The sequence below is a fragment of the Saccopteryx bilineata genome, chromosome 9 (assembly GCF_036850765.1).
Source record: "Saccopteryx bilineata isolate mSacBil1 chromosome 9, mSacBil1_pri_phased_curated, whole genome shotgun sequence".
In the NCBI taxonomy this organism is placed as follows: domain Eukaryota; kingdom Metazoa; phylum Chordata; class Mammalia; order Chiroptera; family Emballonuridae; genus Saccopteryx; species Saccopteryx bilineata.
The window spans coordinates 70146856-70167439 of NC_089498.1; the positions used below are offsets into that span (position 1 = coordinate 70146856).

Here is a 20584-nt window from a genome sequence, read left to right on the forward strand (position 1 = left end):
CCTAGAAGTTCCACAACAATAAGTTGATGCTTCTCATTTCCCTCCTTTCCTGTCTGTCTCGCTTTCTTGCAAAAAAACCAATCTTCAAGGTTATTCATAACAAAAAGTTATGGGCTTTTTCAAATGTCAAACTTCAAAGTATGTTGCTCACTCACCCCTGAATATAGTTTCAATAAACAGAAGTCCCTCAATTCAGAGAAAAATCCCCCCCAAAATCAGACACAGATAAAGAAAATATTTCTGAAGAATAGTTTAGGATGGTAAAGAAAAAAAATATGCAAGCATATTTTGACCGTAAGAAGCTAAAGTAGTAAGTGAGAAACTAGCTCTTGAATATTTCAAATGCTTTAAGGAATAAATTAATAACAATGAAAAATAACCAGATCTATTGAAAGGATACAAAATAATAAGTACATAGTTGGCTAAAGAAGTAGGGATATAAAAAGAAAATTTTAAAATATTGCTTTAAATAAGCAATACATTCATATTTTAAAAAATAGAATATATTAACAATTTTAAAGTCCCATATATATACCCAAAAGAACTGAAAGCAGGGTCTTGAAGAGATATTTGTACATCCATGTTTATGACAGCATTGTTTGCAATAATCAAAAGATGAAAACAATCCTATTGTCCATCAACAGATGAATAAACAAAACTTAAGTCTAGACATATAATAAAATATTATTCAGCCTTAAAAGAATTCTAACATATGTTACAACATGGATGAACCTTAAACAGATTATGCTACGCTTATGAAATAAACCAGTCACAAAAGATATATACTATATGATTCTACTTATCTGAGGTACCTAAATCAAGTCAAATTCATAAAGACAATGTAGAATATAGTGGTTGCCATACAGTGGAAACAGTAAATGAAGAGTTGTTGTTTAATGAAAGATGAAAAGAGTTCTTTAGTTTTGAAAGATAAAAAGAGTTCTGGAGACTGGCTGCACAACAACGCAAATGTACTTAACAGTACTGAACTATACACTTAAAAAAAATGGTTGCGCTCATAAATTTTAAGTATTGTGTATTTTACCACAATTAAAAATAAAAAACAAAAATACTCTTTTCTATTTGTATCTAGATACTACTCAATTCCCATATATCCAAGTCTCTAAAACCACTTTTTCTTTATTTAGCCTAAGTTCCCTTATTCAAAGAAGCAAATATAAACAAACTGAGCAACCATATACACTGTTTTATTTATGCTTTATTTTCATTAAACAATGTATCTCAAATTCTTTCATTTCAAATACAAAACTTCATGATTAAAGAGCTACATTTAAACAACTTTAATATTAGTGTGTAGCAAAGCTTTAATATAACAGAACTTACCAACATCTGGTGGACACTGCCCATTATAAGAAAACCAATTTCCTTTCACAGTGAAAGGACTTTTCCTGTTGCTTGTTGAACCAGTTCCAAGCTGCCCATTACCACCAAGTCCAAAGGAATAAATTCGTCCTGATGAAGGAACAAAGGCAGAAGTGTGCTGCCTAGAGTAAGACGATAGAAAATTCCAGACTTAATGTTACCTGCTAAGCAATTTACATTTAGAAAATAGCAAACATCAATTGATATAAATTTTCTTATAAAAAATTAAACCATTATAATTCTAAAATATTCTGTACAAACTATTTATAACTCTACATTAATGAATTTTGTACCACACAGCTAAGCTTGGTCCAAAAAATTTCCACAAATGCCTCAACTTAAAAAGATCCAGATCTATAGGGTAATTCCTTATAACAGATAACTTAGCATTAGAGCCAGCATTTAACTATGTTATCTAAGAAAAGCCCTCCCCATCCCCACCACCTCTTCCTGCCTCCCTTCCCTGTTAGGTTCCAGTGCAGACCTATGGTCCATAAGGGCCCACTATTTGGGCACCACTCTAAAGTCTTAGGATAAGAGCTGGAAAGTAACCCAGTAACAACCAGAAAGTTTGTATATATCATGCGTGTGTGTGTGTGTGTGTGTGTGTGTGTGTGTGTGTGTGTGTGTGTGTGAGAGAGAGAGAGAGAGAGAGAGAGAGAGAGAGAGAGAAATATATATATATATGCGTGTGTACAGGGGACCAAGAACAAGACAAGTAACAGAGCCACCTCAGTTCAACCAGCCGAAGGAAAGCCATGCTAATGAAAGTAAAGCTTAAAAGAGTTACCCTAATTTGCAGCAAAAATAATAGCCAATCCATCTGACTCACCACCCAAGAAAGAACCAACTCAGCCAATCCAGAGCAAGAAATAAATATTTATCATTCAATGTCACTAACATGATGTTTACACACACCACTAGGCCAATATAATCATTGTAAACTTTGTCAGTATGTTGAAAATTTAGGCAAAAATGAAAAAATTCTTCTAAAAATTTAACTTACAGATAACTGACACAAGAAAAAATTTAAAAAGCTACCTTATAGCTATTTAAAAATTTTTTAAATGTTTTTAAAATTCAAAAAAAGAAAATATCAGGCCCAGATGGCTTTAACATCAAGGCCTACCAACCTTGAAAGTAGTTTTACTTCAAACAAATAGAAAACAAGAGTATATTCCCCAATTTATATTAGACTAGTATAACCTTTAATAACAAAATCTGATAAAAATAACAGAAAAACACTTATAGCACGCACGATAACTGTGCAATATTGAAAGTTTTCCCACACAGATGAAACAGAACAAGTATATCTCCATCCTTCACCACATCTAGTGAACATTATCCTGGTATACTAGCCAGGATATTAAGGCAAGAAATTTATATATGCATGTGTTAAGATAAGTATTAGAAATAAAACTAAATTGAGTCACAGATGATATGACTGTGTGTACATGAAAAAGTTATAATTATAAGTGTTTACCCAGGTGGTTAGATTCAAAATCAATATATAAAGTAAAGTTTTAAAATAACAGCATTAAAAAAAAGTACATAAGAATAAAAACACCAAAAGATATACAACTTTTCTTCTTCCTTTTTTTTCCTCCATTTTTTTTTCTTTTTTCCTTTTTTAAATCTTAAGTCCCAAAATGTCCTTGACTGGTATCTGATTTCTTGCTCCTCCGTGGGAATGAAGTTTGTATGTGGAAATCCTGGGTCTTCCCCTACTGGTTAGAAGGTGCATCTAATGGCAAACTGTAGAGGGTGGAGGGCAAGGGGATGTTGTGGTTGTTACATCAAGAAACCTCTCCAGGGAATCTATCCAAATATCAGAAATATCTTATGTGCAACTTTATGCAGGTGAGCCTTCGATCCTTGATAGATCTCCACTTGGAACTCATGAAATGGGCAGCTTAGCCCTCCAACCCCTTTTTACAAGTGTTCCTTTGATGTTCTACCCAGGGAGCCAGAAAGCTAGGTTGTGACAAAAGCTAACAACTTTTCAAAATTCTACTAGATACTCAATACACTACTTATCACAATCCTAAAAAGATGTTTTAAGAGAATTTGACAGGTTTAACATTTCAATGACAGTATAAGCTCAAAGCAGTCAAGGCATTCTGAAAGCAGAGGAACAATAACAAAAACTTGCTTTATCACAAACAACAGATTTAACTGAATTTATTATAGTGTCACAAAATTATGTAGTGTGAAAGTGGCAGACTAGACACATGGATTGAAGAAGATAGAGATCACAAAAACAGATCCATGTATTAAGGAACTTAATTTATGCAAACAGTGGCACTAAAGAGTAGGAAGGTGAAAGAGTGGTCAAAGATGAAGCTATGAGAGCATGATTCTGAGAAGATGATGAGTAGGAAGAACCAGGAATCTTGTATTCTCACTTAATCAAAACAATTGCACTGACAGTATCTGTCTTTTATAACTACATTGGAACTCTTGAGTTTATTGAAGTCTTGTTATTTCCAGGGAAAGGCTTGGGTGGTAAACTGCAATTGATTTTGGTCAATTTCAGCTCTTAGCACACCACCAGCCCTATGATTGGCAGCGATCCACATACTCCAGGATTAGCCTGTACACAGTTTTTTAGAGCTAAGGTAGGCAATAAAGACTGTGTCCTTCATTTTGAGATTGGTGCTCTGATCACTTACTGCTTCTGATCACAGAAGTGCAAACACAAAAGTGGGTAAGCCATTGTTGTACCCCTTTCAACCATTGTACCACTCCAGCTGACGAGATTTCCAGAGGATTTAAAGCACTGTTGCTTTTTTATCTTATCATCTTCTCACACACACACCTTTCATTTCTTTTTCTTTTCCCCCTTTTGGGAGTCAGACATTCAAATATGTAAGATCTATGAAATTCAAAAATAACTGAGCATAAAGGGCAATTTTGAAAGTCACTGTGTATACCCAAAAAAAGGTGCATGCTCAGAAAAGACCCAAGACCTCAGGCTTACTCATCAAACTGATCCCTGGCATACAGATCAACTACAACAATAAAAAACAAAAAGAAAACAATATTTATAATTGCAGAGAGACAAGATGGTGATGGAGTAGGCAGACGTACCAATTTCCACCTCCCAGAACCAAAGTGGACTACAGACTAACTTTAAGCTGGAAAAACCAACTTTGGACTAAATTAAGAGGATTCTTCAACCAAGGAAAACTGAAGAAGCGATAGTGAGAATGGTAGGAAAACCTGAAACGCGGAGAGGGCTGCCCAGCTCCCTGGAGCAAACGGCAGCTGGGAGAGACTTGTGTGGCGGGAAGTGAGTTTAGCAGAGAGGGGAGGGTCCTGAGTCCCAGAACAAAGCCCCAGCCTGCAGCCCCAGAGCCTAGAAGAGGCATATGGACAGTATTTAGCTGGAAACAAGACAGGATACTATTTGTGAGAAAGAGACTGATTTCTCAGACCCAGGATTCTTCTTAAAGGGACCGCACAGAAAACCTCCTCACAACAACTCACCCGGGGCTCCAGGGGATGGGGAGAGAGGAGAGGACCGGAGTAGCAGAAAGAGTGTGTAATCTAGGAGGCACAGGGAAAAACATTTTGAGAGACAGCCACCCTAACCTCTGGGACGAGTCACTCCCCAAATCTGAAGTGAATATTTCCCCTGGAAACAGAAATACCAGCAAAGGGGATGCAGGACACCAGCCAAACAAGTTCTCCCACGACACTCAGAGCAGAGTCGCTTAGAAGGAGGGAGCTTTCGGGACCGCACAGCTGAGGACTCACCTGAGGGCAGGCAGCCACGGGACGTGGAAGTACGGTTCTGTTGGCAAGGGCAGAAGCCGGCTGGCCACCACTGAGGCACAGGTATGAGCTCAGTCTTGCCCAGCTGGGGAGGAGGGGATGTGGGAAAGTGGTCAAGCACAGCTGTCGGCCGCTTGCAATACAGCCTACAGGGGGAAGGGCAGTAACCCTGGATGTGGTGGAGACCTGCACTTGAGCAAGGGCGCAGGAGCACAGCCCTGACCTGCCCATGGAACCGAGACTTGTGGCCTGACTTGGGAGCCGGCTCCTCCCCCCCAAGGGTGGTGCCAAAAGCCCAGAACAGACGAAGTCACGCTACTGAGCGTGGGCACGCAGTCCTGCTGGGCCTGTGGAGCTAAGGCTTGCAGCCCTCCCATGAGCGGGCCTCTCCTGCAAGGGCGGGGTGAAAGCCCGGAATAAGGCAGAGACCTGCAGCTGAACAAAAGTGCTCACCTCTGCCCGCAGGGCCAAGCATAATGCCACCTGCGGGGGCAGGACGAAGCCCAAAGCCAAAGAGGCTTGTACACCTGAGCATGTGATCACAGCCACTCCCATGAAGGAGAGGAGGAAACCACAGCAAAAGCCGCAGTAGGCAGGCACCGGCAACACCCATACCTGGACGCCCTAGGCAGCAACAGCAGAGGGGGTGGTGGGCCTGCAGACAGATCACACCAAGGGAACACAGAGGCCACACCCAGTGGACTCTAGTGACCAAAACCTTTTTACACAGATAAAATGAGAAAGCAAAGAAATGCAATGCAAATGAATCAAGAGAAATCCCCAGGAAAGGACTTGAATGAGTCAGATATAACCAAATTACCAGATGCAGAGTTTAAAATAACGACTGTTAGGATGCTCAAAGATATTAGAACAACAATAGATGGTCATAACGAACACCTAAATAAAGAGATAGCAAATATAAAAAAGGACATTGAAATAATAAAAAAAGACTCAGTCAAGCCCTGGCTGGTTGGCTCAGTGGTAGAGCGTCGGTCTGGCGTGCAGGAGTCCTGGGCTCGATTCCCGGCCAGGGCACATCTGCTTCTCCACCCCTCCCCCTCTCCTTCCTCTCTGTCTCTCTCTTCCCCTCCCGCAGCTCAGGCTCCATTGGAGCAAAGTTGGCCCGGGCGCTGAGGATGGCTCTGTGGCCTCTGCCTCAGGAGCTAGAATGGCTCTGGTCATAACAGAGCAACGCCCGAGATGGGCAGAGTATCGCCCCCTGATGGGCAGGCCGGGTGGATCCTGGTCGGACGCATGCAGAAGTCTGACTGACTGCCTCCCCATTTTCCAACTTCAGAAAAATACAAAAAATAAAAGAAATAAAAGAATCAGTTAGAAATTACAAATACAGTATCAGAAATGAAGAACACACTGGAAGGAATTAAAATCAGGATGGATGAAGCTGCAAATCGAATCAGCGAGTTAGAAGACAAGATAAATAACAGCACGGAGGCAGAGCAGAAAAAAGAAAAGACACCATAAAGTCTGAGGAAACTCTAAGAGAGCTCTGTGACACCATGAAGAGAAATAACATCTGCATCATACGGGTTCCTGAAGAAGAAGAGAAAGAACAAGGGATAGAGACTTTGTTTAAACATATCATAGCTGAAAACTTCCCTCAATTAAGGCAGGAAAACATCTCACAAGTTCAAGAAGCACAGAGAACTCCATTAAAGAGAAACCCAAAGAAACCTACACCAAGACACATCATAATTAAAATATCAAAGCTAAGTGATAAAAAGAAAATATTAAAAGCTGCTAGAGAAAAAAAGACTATCACCTACAAAGGAAACCCCCATAAGGATGACTTCCGACTTCTCAACAGAAACACTTGAGGCCAGAAGGGAATGGCAAGAAATATTCAAAGTAATGAAAAACAAGAGCCCACAACCAAGACTACTTTATCCAGCAAGGCTATCGTTTAAAATTGAAGGAGAAATAAAAAGCTTTCCAGACAAGAAAAATCTCAAGGAATTCACTACAACCAAACCAAGACTGCAAGAAATGCTAAGGGGCCTGTTGTAAACAGATCAAAGGAGAAAAAGAATATAGCAACAGAGGAATACAGTTTTAAAGAATAAAATGGCAATAAACAACTACATATCAATAACCTCAAATGTAAATGGATTAAATGATCCGATCAAAAGACATAGAGTAGATAAGAAAACAGGACCCATACATATGCTGTCTACAAGAGACACAACTTAAAATAAAAGATGCACATAGACTGAAGATAAAAGGATGGAAAAAATATTTCACATAAATGGAAATGAAAAAAAAGGTGGGTAGCAATACTTATATCAGACAAAATGGACTGTAAAACAAAGACTACAGTAAGAGATAAAGAAGGTCACCACATAATGATAAAGGGAGCAATCCAACAGGAAGATATAACTGTTATAAATATCTACACAGGGCAAGATCAACAACAATACTATAAAAGTAGGGGATTTCAATATCCCACTAATATCACTAGATAGATCCTCAAGAAAGAAAATTAACAAAGAAACAGTTGACTTAAAGGACATACTAGATCAACTCAATTTAATAGCTATCTTCAGAACCTTTCACCCTAAAGTAGCAGAATATACATTCTTTTCAAGTGCTCATGGTACATTCTCTAGGATAGACCACATGTTAGGGCACAAAAGCGGCCTCAACAAATTTAAGAAGATTGAAATCATATCAAGCACTTTCTCTGATCACAATGGCATGAAACTAGAAATCAACCACAACAGAAAAACTGAAAAATACTCAAACACTTGGAAACTAAATAGCATGTTATTAAATAACAAATAGGTTAACAATGAGATCAAAAAAGAAATTGCCAGGCATGGTGGCACGTGCCTGTAGTCCCAGCTACTCGGGGGGCTGAGGCAGGAGGATCGCTTGAGCCCAGGAGTTCTGGGCTGTAGTGCGCTATGCCAATCGGGTGTCCGATCGGCATCAATATGGTGACCTCTCAGGAGCGGGGGACCACCAGGTTGCCTAAGGAGGGGTGAACCGGCCCAGGTCGGAAAAAAGAAATTAAAAAATTCCTAGAAACGAATGATAACAAGTATACATCAACTCAAAATATATGGGACACAGCAAAAGCAGTCCTGAGAGGGAAGTTCATAGCATTACATGCATACCTCAAGAAGCTAGAAAAAGCTCAAATAAACAACTTGACCCTGCATCTAAAGAACTAGAAAAAGAACAGCAAGTAATGCCCAGAGCTAGTAGAAGGAAGGAAATAATAAAGATCAGAGAAGAAATAAATGACATAGAGGGTAAAGAAACAATACAGAGGATCAATAAAACCAGGAGCTGGTTCTTTCAAAAAGGTGAACAAGGTCGATGAACCTTTAACCAGACTCACCAAGAAAAAAAGAAAGAAGACTCAAATAAATAAAATTAAAAATGAGAGTAGAGAAATAACAACTGACAGAACAGAAATACAAAATATAGTAAGAAAATACTATGAAGAACTGTATGCCAAAACACTAGACAACCTAGATGAAATGGATAAATTCTTTAAAACATATAATCTTCCAAAAATTAATCTGGAAGAATCAGAAAACATAAACAGACCAATTACAACAAATGAGAAAGAAACAGTTATCAAAAAACTCCCAACAAAGAAAAGTCCTAGGACTGATGGCTTCACAAGTGAATTCTACCAGATATTCAAAGAAAAACTAACTCCTATCCTTCTCAAGTTATTTCAGAAAATTCAAGAGGAAGGAAGACTTCCAAGCTCCTTTTATGAGGCAAGTATAATTCTGACTCCAAAACCTGTGCAAAGACAACACAAAGAAAGAAAATTATAGGCCAATATCCTTGATGAATATAGATGCAAAAATCCTCAACAAAATATTAGCAAACCATATCCAGCAATATATGAAAAAATCATACACCATGATCAAGTGGTATTTATTCTTGGGAGGCAAGGCTGGTACAATATTTGCAAATTAATCAATGTGATTCATCACATAAACAAAAGGAAGGAGAAAAACCACATGATAACATCAATAGATACAGAAAAAGCATTTGATAAAATCCAGCATCCATTCATGATCAAAACTCTCAGCAAAGTGGGAATACAGGGAACATACCTCAACATGATAATGGCCATCTATGAAAAACCCACAGCCAACATCATACTCAATGGGCAAAAATTAAAAGCAATTCCCTTAAGATCAGGAACAAGGCAGGGGTGCCCCCTTTCACCACTCTTATTCAACATTGGTCTGGACGTCCTAGCCATAGCAATCAGACAAAAAAAAAAAAAAAAGGAATAAAAGGCATCCCAATTGGAAAAGAAGAAGTAAAACTATCATTATTTGAGATGATATGCTATTGTATATAGAAAACCCTAAAGTTGCAGTAAAAAAACTACTAGACCTGATAAATGAATTCAGCAAGGTGGCAGGATATAAAATACTCAGAGATCAGAGGCATTTTTATATACTAACAATGAACTATCAGAAAGAGAAATTAAGGAAGCAGTCTCCTTTACTGTTACAACCAAAAAAATAAAGTACCTAGGAATAAATTTAACAAGGGAGATTAAAGACTTATACTCAGAAAATTATAAAACATTGATAAAAGAAATCAGGGAAGATACAAACAAGTGGAAGCATATACAGTGCTCATGGTTAGGAAGAATAAACATTATTAAAATGTCTATATTACTCAAAGCAATTTATAAATTCAATGCAATACTGTGATTAAAATACCAATGACTTACTTCAAAGATATAGAACACATATTCCAAAACTTTATATGGAACCAAAAGAGAACACAAATAGCCTCAGCAATCTTGAAAATGAAGAATAAAGAGGGAGGTATCACACTTCCGGATATCAAGTTATACTACAAGGCCATTGTACTCAAAACAGCCTGGTACTGGCATGAGAACAGGCATATAGATCAAGGGAACAGAACAGAGAACCCAGAAATAAACCCACAGCTCTATGGACAACTGATATTTGACAAAGGAGGTAAGAGCATACAATGGAGTAAAGACAGCCTGTTCAACAAATGGTGTTGGGAAAATTGGACAGCTACCTGCAAAAAAACGAAACTAGACCACCAACTTACACCATTTACAAAAATAAACTCAAAATGGATAAAAGACTTAAATGTAAGTTGTGAAACCGTAAGTATCTTAGAAGAAAACATAGGCAGTAAGCTCTCCGACATCTCTCACAGCAATATATTTGCCGATGTATCTCCACAGGAAGTGAAATAAAAGACAGGATAAACAAATGGGACTATATCAAACTAAAAAGCTTCTGCACAGCTAAAGACAATAAGAACAGAATAAAAAGATAAACTACACAATGGGGAATATATCTGACAATACGTCTGACAAGGGGTTAATAACCAAAATTTATAAAGAACTTGTAAAACTCAACACCAGGAAGACAAACAATCCAATCAAAAAATGGGCAAAAGAGATGAACAGACACTTCTCCAAAGTGGACATACAGATGGCCAATAGGCATATGAAAAAATGCTCAATATCACTAATCATTAGAGAAATGCAAATTAAAACCACAATGAGATATCACCTCATACCAGTCAGAACGGTGCTCATCAATAAAACAACACAGAATAAGTGCTGGCGAGGATGTGGAAAAAAGGGAACCCTCCTGCACTGCTGGTGGGAATGCAGACTGGTGCAGCCACTTGTGGAAAACAGTATGGAGATTCCTCAAGAAATTAAAAATCAAACTGCCTTTTGACCCAGCTATACCACTTTTAGGAATATACCCCAAGAACACCATACACTATTTCAAAAGTAGAAATGCACCCCCATGTTTATAGCAGCACTGTTCATAATAGCCCAAGTGTCCGTCAGTGAACGAGTGGATTAAAAAGCTTTGATACATATATACTATGGAATAGTACTCAGCCATAAGAAATGATGACATCGGATCATTTACAACAACATGGATGAACCTTGATAACATTATACTGAGCGGAATAAGTAAATCAGAAAAGACTAAGAACTGTATGATTCCATACAGAGGTGGCACATGAAAATGAGACTCACGGACATGCATAAGAGTGTGGGGTTATGGGGTGGGAGGGAGGAGATTGAGAGGATTGGCGGAGGGGAGGGGCACAAAGAAAACCAGTTAGAAGGTGACGGAAGACAATTGGACTTTGGGTGATGGAATGCAGCATAATCAAATGTCAAAATAACCTAGAGATGTTTTCTCTGAACCTATGTACCCTGATTTATCAATGTCACCCCATTGAAATAAATAAATAAATAAATAAATAAATAAATATCTAATCATTTACACCTAAAACTATAAAAAAAATTGCAAACTCTGGAGAAGGAAGAAAATCTGGTTTCCACATTTACCACGTATTTCCAGTTAAAAAAAAAATCACAGGCATACAAATAATGAAATGTATGGCCCATTTAAAGAAGGAAAACCAATATAGGAAAGTAAAATCATACAACCACTTTGGTGATTTCTTACAAAACTAATCATACTATTACAATATTATCCAGCAATTAGGCTCCTTATTATTTATCCAAAGGAGTTAAAAACTTGTGTTCACACAAAATCCTGCAAACAGACATTTATAACATAATTAATCATAACTACTTAAAATCAACTAATAAATATATCCTTCAGTAGGTGAATGGATAAAAAAACCATTATACATCCAGACAATTAAATGCTAAAAAGAAAACAGCAATCAGGTGATGGAAAAACATGGAGGACCTAACTGCATATTACTAAGTGAATAAAAGGCAAGCTTAGAAGGCTATATATATTGTATGATTCCAACTATATGATATTCTGAAAAAGACAAAACTATGAGAGTAAAAAGATAAGTGATTACCTGCGTTTAGGTAGGAGGGAGAAATGAATAGGTGAAGCATGCAGGATTTTTAGGGCAGTGAAATTATTCAATATAATACATCACAGAAATCTGTCTGTACCCTCCATTTAATTTTGTGGTGAACTTAAAACTGCTATAAATAAAGTCTTTTCAACCCTAATAAATACCAAATAATGAATCTTAAAAGACAAAAACAAACAATTATCTTAAAATGCTCAAAAACTGACTGACCAGAGGTGGTGCAGTGGATAGAGTGTCAACCTGGGATGCTGAGGTCCAAGGTTCAAACCCCTAGGTGGCTGGCTGAAGCTCAAGGTCACTGGCTTAGCTTAAACCCTGCCCAAGTAAAGGCATGTATGAAAAGCAACCAATAAACAACTAAAGTGAAGCAACTACGAACTGATGTTTCTCATCTCTCTCCTCCCCTTCTCCTTTGTGTCTCTCTCAAAAACAAAAGAGAATAACACAGCTTTACAAAAAAAAAACAAAACCCAAAACTAGAAGAAAATAAAGATTAGAACCGAGATAAATGACAGAAAGAGAATAGAAACATATATAAAAATAAAAAGAGCAACAAAAACCTTTACAAAGAGCAACAAAATTGACAACACTTTAGCAAGACTGACTAAAAGAATAGGAATTATTAAAATCATAAATGAAGCCTGACCTGTGGTGGCACAGTGATAAAGTACGGTATCAACCTGGAACATTGAGGTCACCAGTTCAAAACCCTGGGCTTGTCTGGTCAAGGCACATACAGGAAGCAACTACCATGAGTTGATACTTCTGCTTCTCTCCCCTCTTTCTTTCTCTCCCTCTCTTTCTCTCTATCTCCTCTCTAAAAATCAATAATTTTTTAATCATAAATGAAAGTAGAGACATTACTACTAATGCTGCTTAAATAAAAATGGTCATAAGAAAGTACTATACACAATAATTTGCCAACAAAATTTGATCTCATAAAAAATCCTAGAAGTACAAAATGTACTCACTATATCAAAAGAAAAAGAAAATTAGAATAGTCCTATAACTGGTAAAAAGATTAAAACAATCAAAAAACTCCCAACAGCCTGACCAGGCGATGGCACAGTGGATAGAGTGTCAGACTGGGACGTGGAGGACCCAGGTTCGAGACCCCAAGGTCTCCAGCTTGAACACAGGCTCATCTGGTTTGAGCAAAAAGCTCACCAGCTTGGACCCAAGGTCGCTGGCTCAAGCAAGGGGTTCCTCGGTTTGCTGAAGGCCTGCAGTCAAGGCACATATGAGAAAGCAATCAATGAACAACTAAGGTGTTGCAACGAAAAACTGATGATTGATGCTTGTCATCTCTCTCTGTTCCTGTCTGTCTGTCCCTCCCTATCTATCCCTTTCACTGACTCTATCTCTGTAAAAAAGGAAGAAAAAAAAAATCTCCCAACAAAGAAAAGCCTTGAACCAAATGGCTTCACTGGTGAATTAAATCATTTAAAGAACATGAATTCTTACACTTTTTGAAAAAACTTAAGTGGAAACATTCGAACTCATTCTATGAGGCCAGCGTAATATTGATATAAAAGCCCAAGAAGCACACTACAAAAAATAAATAAATAAAAAAAAATAGAGACCATTATTCCTTATGAACACCAATGCAAAAATTCTCAAAAGAACACAAACAAACTGAATTCAGTAGCATATTAAAAACACTATACGGGTCTGACCAGTGGGTAGTGTTGACCTAGGAAGCTGAGGTCAAAGGTTCGAAACCGTAAAGTCAATGGCTTGAGCTTGGGCTTGCCGGCTTGAGCAAGGGAGCAAGGGGTTACTGGCTCACTTGAGCCACCTTTCCTCATCAAGGCATGTGTGAGAAGCAATCAATGAACAAGTAAAGTGAAGGAACTACCATTCGATGCTTCTCATCTCTCTCCTCCCTCTCTATTTTCCTTCTTGCCTCTCTCAAATCAATTCAAAAAAAAAAAAAAAAGGATATATGGCATAACCAACTAGAATTTATTCCTGGAATACAAGGATAGTTTAACATACAGAAACCAACCAGTGTAATATACAACATAAACAGAATAAAGAAAATACTCACATGATCACCTCAACTGATGCAGATAAAAATTCAAGAGTTGATGCCCTTTCACCTGACCAGGTGGTGGCACAGTGGATAGAGCATCAGATTGGGACATGGAGGACCCCAAGGACACCAGCTTGAGCTCAGGTTCATCTGGTTTGAGCAAAGCTCACCAGCTTGAGCCCAAGGTCGCTGGCTTGAGCAAGGGGTCACTTGGTCAGCTGTAGCTCACCTCCCCACCCCTCTTTTATGTCAAGGCACATAATAGAAAGCAATCAATGACAAACTAAAGTGCCACAATGAAGAATTGATGCTTCTCATCTCTCTCCCTTCCTGTCTGTCCTTACCTGTCCTTCTCTGTCACACACACACAAAAAAAGTCAATGTCCTTTCATAATAAAAGCGTCAAACTGCCTGATGGGTGGTGGCACTGTGGACAGAGTTTTGACCTGGGACACTGAGGTCAAAACCCCAAAGTTTTCAGCTTGAGCATGGGATCATCAACATGATCCCATGGTTGCTGGCTTGAAGCCCAAGGTTGCTGGCTTGAGCAAGGGGTCATTGGATTGGCTGGAGCCCCCCCAAGCAAGGAACATATGAGAAGCAATCAATAAACAACTAAAAGTTCCGCAACTATGAGTTGATGCTTCTCATCTCTCCCCATTCCTGCCTGTCTCTCTCATTAAAAAGATAAAATAAAAGCCCTCAAAAAGAAACAGAAGAAAACTAACTCAACATAATAAAAGCCATCTATAAGAAATCCACAGCAAGCATACTCAGTAATGAAAGACTGATAGCTTTCCCTCTAAGATCAAGAACAAGACAAAAATGCCTGCTTTGAGCACTTCTATTAAACTTGGTACTGGAAGTTTTAGCCAGAGCAATTAGGCATGGAAAAGAAATAAAAGGCATCTAAATCAGAAAGGAATTAACAAAATTATCTCTGTATACAGATTATGATTTCATATGCAGAAAACGTTAAAGTATCCACCAAAAAAAACTAGTAGAGCTAATAAAAATCAATATGCAAAACGCAGTTGCATTTCTATACACTAGACAGAACAATCCAAAAAGAAATTAAGAAAATGCCATTTACAGTATTATCAAAAAGAATAAATATATAAGAATTAACTTAAGCAAAAAGGTAAAGTCAATAAAAACTACAAGATATTACTGAAAAAATTAAAGATATAAATAAATTAAAAGATATCCCATATTCAGGGATTGGAAAACTTAATATTGTTAAGATGTAAATACTTCCCAAATGAACTACAGATTCAATGCAATCCCTATAAATCATGAAAATGCAAATTAAAATCATGATTAAGTAATACTACATATCCAAGAATTAAAATATTTAAAAGTTGGACAATACCAAATGGTGACAAAGACACCAAATGTCAGGAATTCTCATACAGTACTAATGGGAATGTAAATTGCTATAACCATTTTGGTAAACAGGGTGACATTAACTCACAAAATTCAAGTTAAGTATCCTCTATAACCCAGCAACTCTATTCTAAGTATATACTTTAGAAATACAAACATCACTTAACAAATGTTCTAAGCAACATTTGTATTGATAAAAAAATGGAAGCACTCAAATGCCCATTAGTAATAGAATAATTATTTACACATATAATTAAATATAACACAGCAATGAGACCTAATGATAAGGAGCCATAGCTACACATAGGGATAATCATGTAGTATGATGTTAAAAAAAAAAAGTCATGGAAGGCTACCTACAGTGTGATTCCATGTATCTGAAGCTATCAGTGGGTAAAACTAAACTGTATTGTATAAGGATACATACTAGATCAATAAGAAGCTAAGTGCTTAAACTGAGTTAACTAGTCAAAATACATTTTACCTCTCGGGGTCTATATAATTTTTTTATTATTTTTAAATTATTTTTTATTGATTATTTTAGAGGTAGGGAGAAGGGGGGAGGGGAAAAGAGAGAAGGAGGTGGGGGGAGAAGCAGGAAGCATCAACTTAGTTGCTTCTTGTATGTGCCTTGACAGGGAAGCCCAGATTTTCAAACCAAGGACTTCAGTATTCCAGGTCAGAACTTTATCCACTGTGCCACCAGAGGTCTTGGGGTATATATAATTTAAGCAATCAAAGACAAAGCTCATTTCAAGGTTCTGACTTTTCTATTTACTCCGAACTGGGAATCAAAAGATCTGTATTCTAATTCAATTTTCACTATTAACTAATCATATATGTTAGTCAATTCCCTTTCTTAAAAAAGGGTGAAAACAAAAAAATCTAGAGTTTCCCTTCAAGTGTGATGCTATCAACAAAACAGTATTACTTATGTTATATCTTGTCTCAGATAAAGAAAGGTATAATAATCAGTATAAAAAATTTTTTCACAGCCCTGGCCAGTTGACTCAGTGGATACAGCATTGGCCTGGTGTATGGATATCCTGAATGCAGTTCCTAATCAGAGTACACAAGAGAAGTGACCATTTGCTTTTCTCCCCCTCCACCTCTGCCTTCCACAGCCAGTGGTTCAATTGGTTGCAGTATTGGCTTGTGCACTGAGGCTTGTGCTCAGTTGGTCCAGGGGTCTGTCTCAGGCACTAAAAATAGTTTGGCTGATTCGAGCATCAGCCCAAGATGGGGGTTACTAGGTGGATCTTGATCAGGGGACATGCAGAAATCTGTCTCACTATCTCCCCTCCTCACACTTAAAAATATATACATATATATTTCTCCTGTTAATATGACTACTTAGTAGCACAAATTAGGCATTAGATGAGAATTTTTTATCTTAGATTACCAGATTCCTTAATAACACATTTTAAAAAATTCTTAGTTTCAGCTGAAACTGCCATCTTCCACTAATTTGCAAAAATGACCAACACAAATGGAAAGAGAAGCATCCCTATATGTTCTCTAGGCCTTTTAGAAAATATGAAGTTGGAGTTACCTCAAAAAATTAAAAACACAACTAACTGCCTTATGACCCAAGGATTCCACTTCTGGGAATTTATCCAAAAAAACCCAAAACACTAAGTCAAAAGAATATATGCACCGGCCGCTATGTTCACTGCAGAGTTATTTACAATAGCCAAGATCTGGAAGCAGCCCAAGTGCCTATCAGCAGATAAGTAGAAAAAAATGCAGTAGTACAAGAGAATGCCACTCCATCCTAAGAAAGAAGAAAACAGTACCTTTTGTGACAGCATGAATAGACCTGGAGAGTATTACACTAAGTGAAATAGCTAGTCAGAGAAAGACAAGTACAATATGATTTCACTATATGTAGAATCTAATGAACAGAACTAACTAACAAGCAAAACAGAGACAGATTCATAGAGTAGGCTGACAGCTGTCAGGGGTGGCTGGGGGGTGTTTGGTAAGAAGGGTGGCAGGATTCAGCAAAAAAGGACAAGAAAGATAAAAGGACTGAAGCTCCAGCCTGCTCTGCCCACAAAATCAGACTTTGTGAGACTTGAGTGGCTAGAACCAATTCTCTACAAATTCGTGGCATAACAAACAGATGTCAAAAAAATATAAAACCCTCTGGACTGTTAAAAAAAATAAATCCCCTAAGTAACTGTGTTATACAGACCAAAATACAGAAGGTCCTCGGGTTAAGACACAGTTCCCAGGTGGGCAGAGCATTGGCCCCAGACAGGGGTTGCCAGGTGGATACCAGTTGGGGCACATGTTTTGTTTTATGGGAGTATTTAAACAGTGATGAACCTGAATTTTGGTGTAAGTTGAAACACACCCTAGCCTAAGTCACTAACCTATCCTAACACAGTTGTAAAATCATAGCCTAAAACATAAAAACACAAGCCACAGAAAAATACTGCGTCTTCTATCACTACACACAAACAAACTAGTTCACCCACATACTCTGTAAGTATGATGCTAACAACGTAAGTCAAAACACTCACGTCTCAGTTATTTTGTTTTTATGGGAGTATTTAAACTTGAAACGACTTATGTTGAGACTGCCGTAGCTCAAGGACCCCCTGTACTCTTATGTAACAGCTTACCTGCCACAAGCAATCTGAGTGACAATGCTTCCCATAAGTTCAAAAACTTTTCTTGGGTTTATTTCATGACTAGTAGAGTTATGACCCAACTGACCATACCCTCCAGCTCCAAAAGTAAATACTCCACCTTCCTAAAAAAAGACAAAACCCTTTATAATTATAAGGCCTAATAAAAGAAAATAATTTTCAGGAAAATAAATCTTTAATAGGGAGTTTTTTACTTTTATTATCTTCACAAAACAGATGATACCTGGCAATTTAAAATAAAATGTCTTAAAACAAAGAGAGTTCCGGGTTCATGACTAAATATTTTCACATATTTTTAGAGTATTTAATTATGTTCTTGTCATTATATTTAGTTGAAATTATCATTAAAGAGATACTAATAATTATTTTTCCATTGCCTTTCATTGTCATTATATTCCTGTTGAATCGCAAGTATACAGCTATAAAATTTCACAAAACCATTAAAATAGTATCATCTTCTGTTTTCAAACTATGTAGTAATACTTTTTATTATTCATTTTTAGAGAAGAGAAAAAGAGAAGGAGAAGGGGGGAGGAGCAGGAAGCATCAACTCCCATTATGTGCCTTGACCAGACAAGTCCAGGGTTTCGAACCTCAGCATTTCAGGTTGATGCTTTATCCACTGTGCCACCACAGGTCAGGCAACCTAGTTATACTTTTAACATAAAAGCTCTGCAAATATATGGAACCAGAGTGCACAAATATAGCTATTTTTATAGTTACTACAGACAATATAGTCTTTATTATAAAAATATAAAACTGGATCAGTTTATATTAAAAAAGTAAGCTTTGACAGCTTTAACACAAACACGTATTTTTCAATTGATTTTCTTCAGTTATAGCTATATATACAATTTTATATCTTGCTTTTATCATTTAGTAGCATTAAATATTTATACATATTGCTACATAAAAAAATTAATTTTTCTGACTCTGGCCAGTTGGCTCAGTGGTAGAGCACTGGCCTGGCATGTGGATGTCCTGGGTTCGATTCTCAGTCAAGGCACACAGGAGAAGTAATCATCTGCTTCTGTACCCCTTCCCCTCCTCCTCCTCTCTTCCCCTCTTGCAGCCATGGCTCCATTGGTTCAAGCGCATCAGCCATGGCGCTGAGGATGGCTCCATGGAGCCTCCACCTTAGGTGTTAAAAATAACTAAGTTGCAAGCATGGCCCCAGGTGGGCAGAGCATTGGCCCCAGACAGGGGTTGCCAGGTGGATACCAGTTGGGGCACATGTGGGAGTCTATCTCTCCTCTTCTCACTTGGAAAAGAAGAAAACAAAAAGGAAAATAAATTGATTTTTCTTTTTAAAACTTTTCTTCATGGAAAATTTCAAAGAAATAGAAAATCAGACAAAAATATACATGAATTATCATATAATCATCCCTCAGTTTCAACAACCGGCAAGTTATATAATTGTTTCATGGATGTCCCCTAACCCCCTTTTGCAGAGTATTTTAAAGCAAATTTTGGTCATGAAATCATCTCACCTATCAATGTAAATACATCTTCACTGGCTTATACCTAACAGGTAAAAATATGTAATGCAATACTATTACCACACAAAGTTAATATTAATTTCCTTTTCTGGATAGAAAGAGCAACAATGTTAATTTTCATTTGAATTTTATAACTGGTATTTTATTCCAAGTTTTATTTACTTATAAATTGCCAAAAAAAAAAACTGTATATAAAATATACAGTGAGTTTGATCTGTAAACATTGTGAAATGACTGCCACAATGAAGTTAATTAATACATTCATTACCTCACATACTTCCTTGTGTGTGAGAAGGCTTCAGATCTACTCTCAGCAAATTTCAAGTATATACGACATAGTATTGTAAAATAGTTTAACATGTACATGGAATCCAGAACTTACTCATCTTATAACTGAAACTTTGTACCCTTGACCAACTCCCTATTTCCCCCAACCCTCTAGTAACCACCATTCTACTGTTTCAATGAATTTAATTTTTTTTAATTCCACTTATAAATGATACCATATAGAATTTGTCTTTCTCTGGCTTATTTCAATTAGCATACTACCTCTCAAGGTCCATCTATGTTGTTGCAAATAAATTTTTTTTATAGCTAAATAATATTCCACTTTGTGTATTTTCTTTATTCATTCATCTGACAATGAACACTTAAGTCGTTTCCATAACCTGGCTACTGTGAACAATGCTGTAATGAACATGAGAATCCAGTTATATTTTCAAGAGTCTGTTTTCACTTCCTTCATATATCCAGAAGTGGCACTGCTTGCTCATATAGTAGTTCTATTTGTAATTTTTTGAGGAATCTCCATAGTGTTTTCCATAATGGCTGTGCCAATTTATCCTCCAACCAACAATGTACAAGGGTTCTGCTTTTTTTTTTTTTTACATCCTCCGCAATACCTGATTTTTGTGTGTTTTTTTTATAATAGCCATTCTAACAAATATGAAATGATATCTCATTGTGAATTTAGT

The 20584-nt window shown here is 37.2% G+C and overlaps 1 protein-coding gene across 6 annotated transcripts in view; it reads right to left on the bottom strand.

Moving 5' to 3' along the window:
* HERC4 (HECT and RLD domain containing E3 ubiquitin protein ligase 4) overlaps positions 1–20584 on the bottom strand; it is a 152548-nt gene that overhangs the window by 63988 nt on the left and 67976 nt on the right. For all 6 annotated transcript variants that reach the window (XM_066243968.1, XM_066243967.1, XM_066243964.1 and 3 more), the window contains 2 exons: positions 18085–18215; positions 1345–1505 (listed from right to left, as the gene is read on the bottom strand). In XM_066243968.1, the coding sequence (XP_066100065.1) occupies positions 1345–1505; positions 18085–18215 (292 nt within the window). The remainder of the gene's footprint in view (positions 1–1344; positions 1506–18084; positions 18216–20584) is intronic.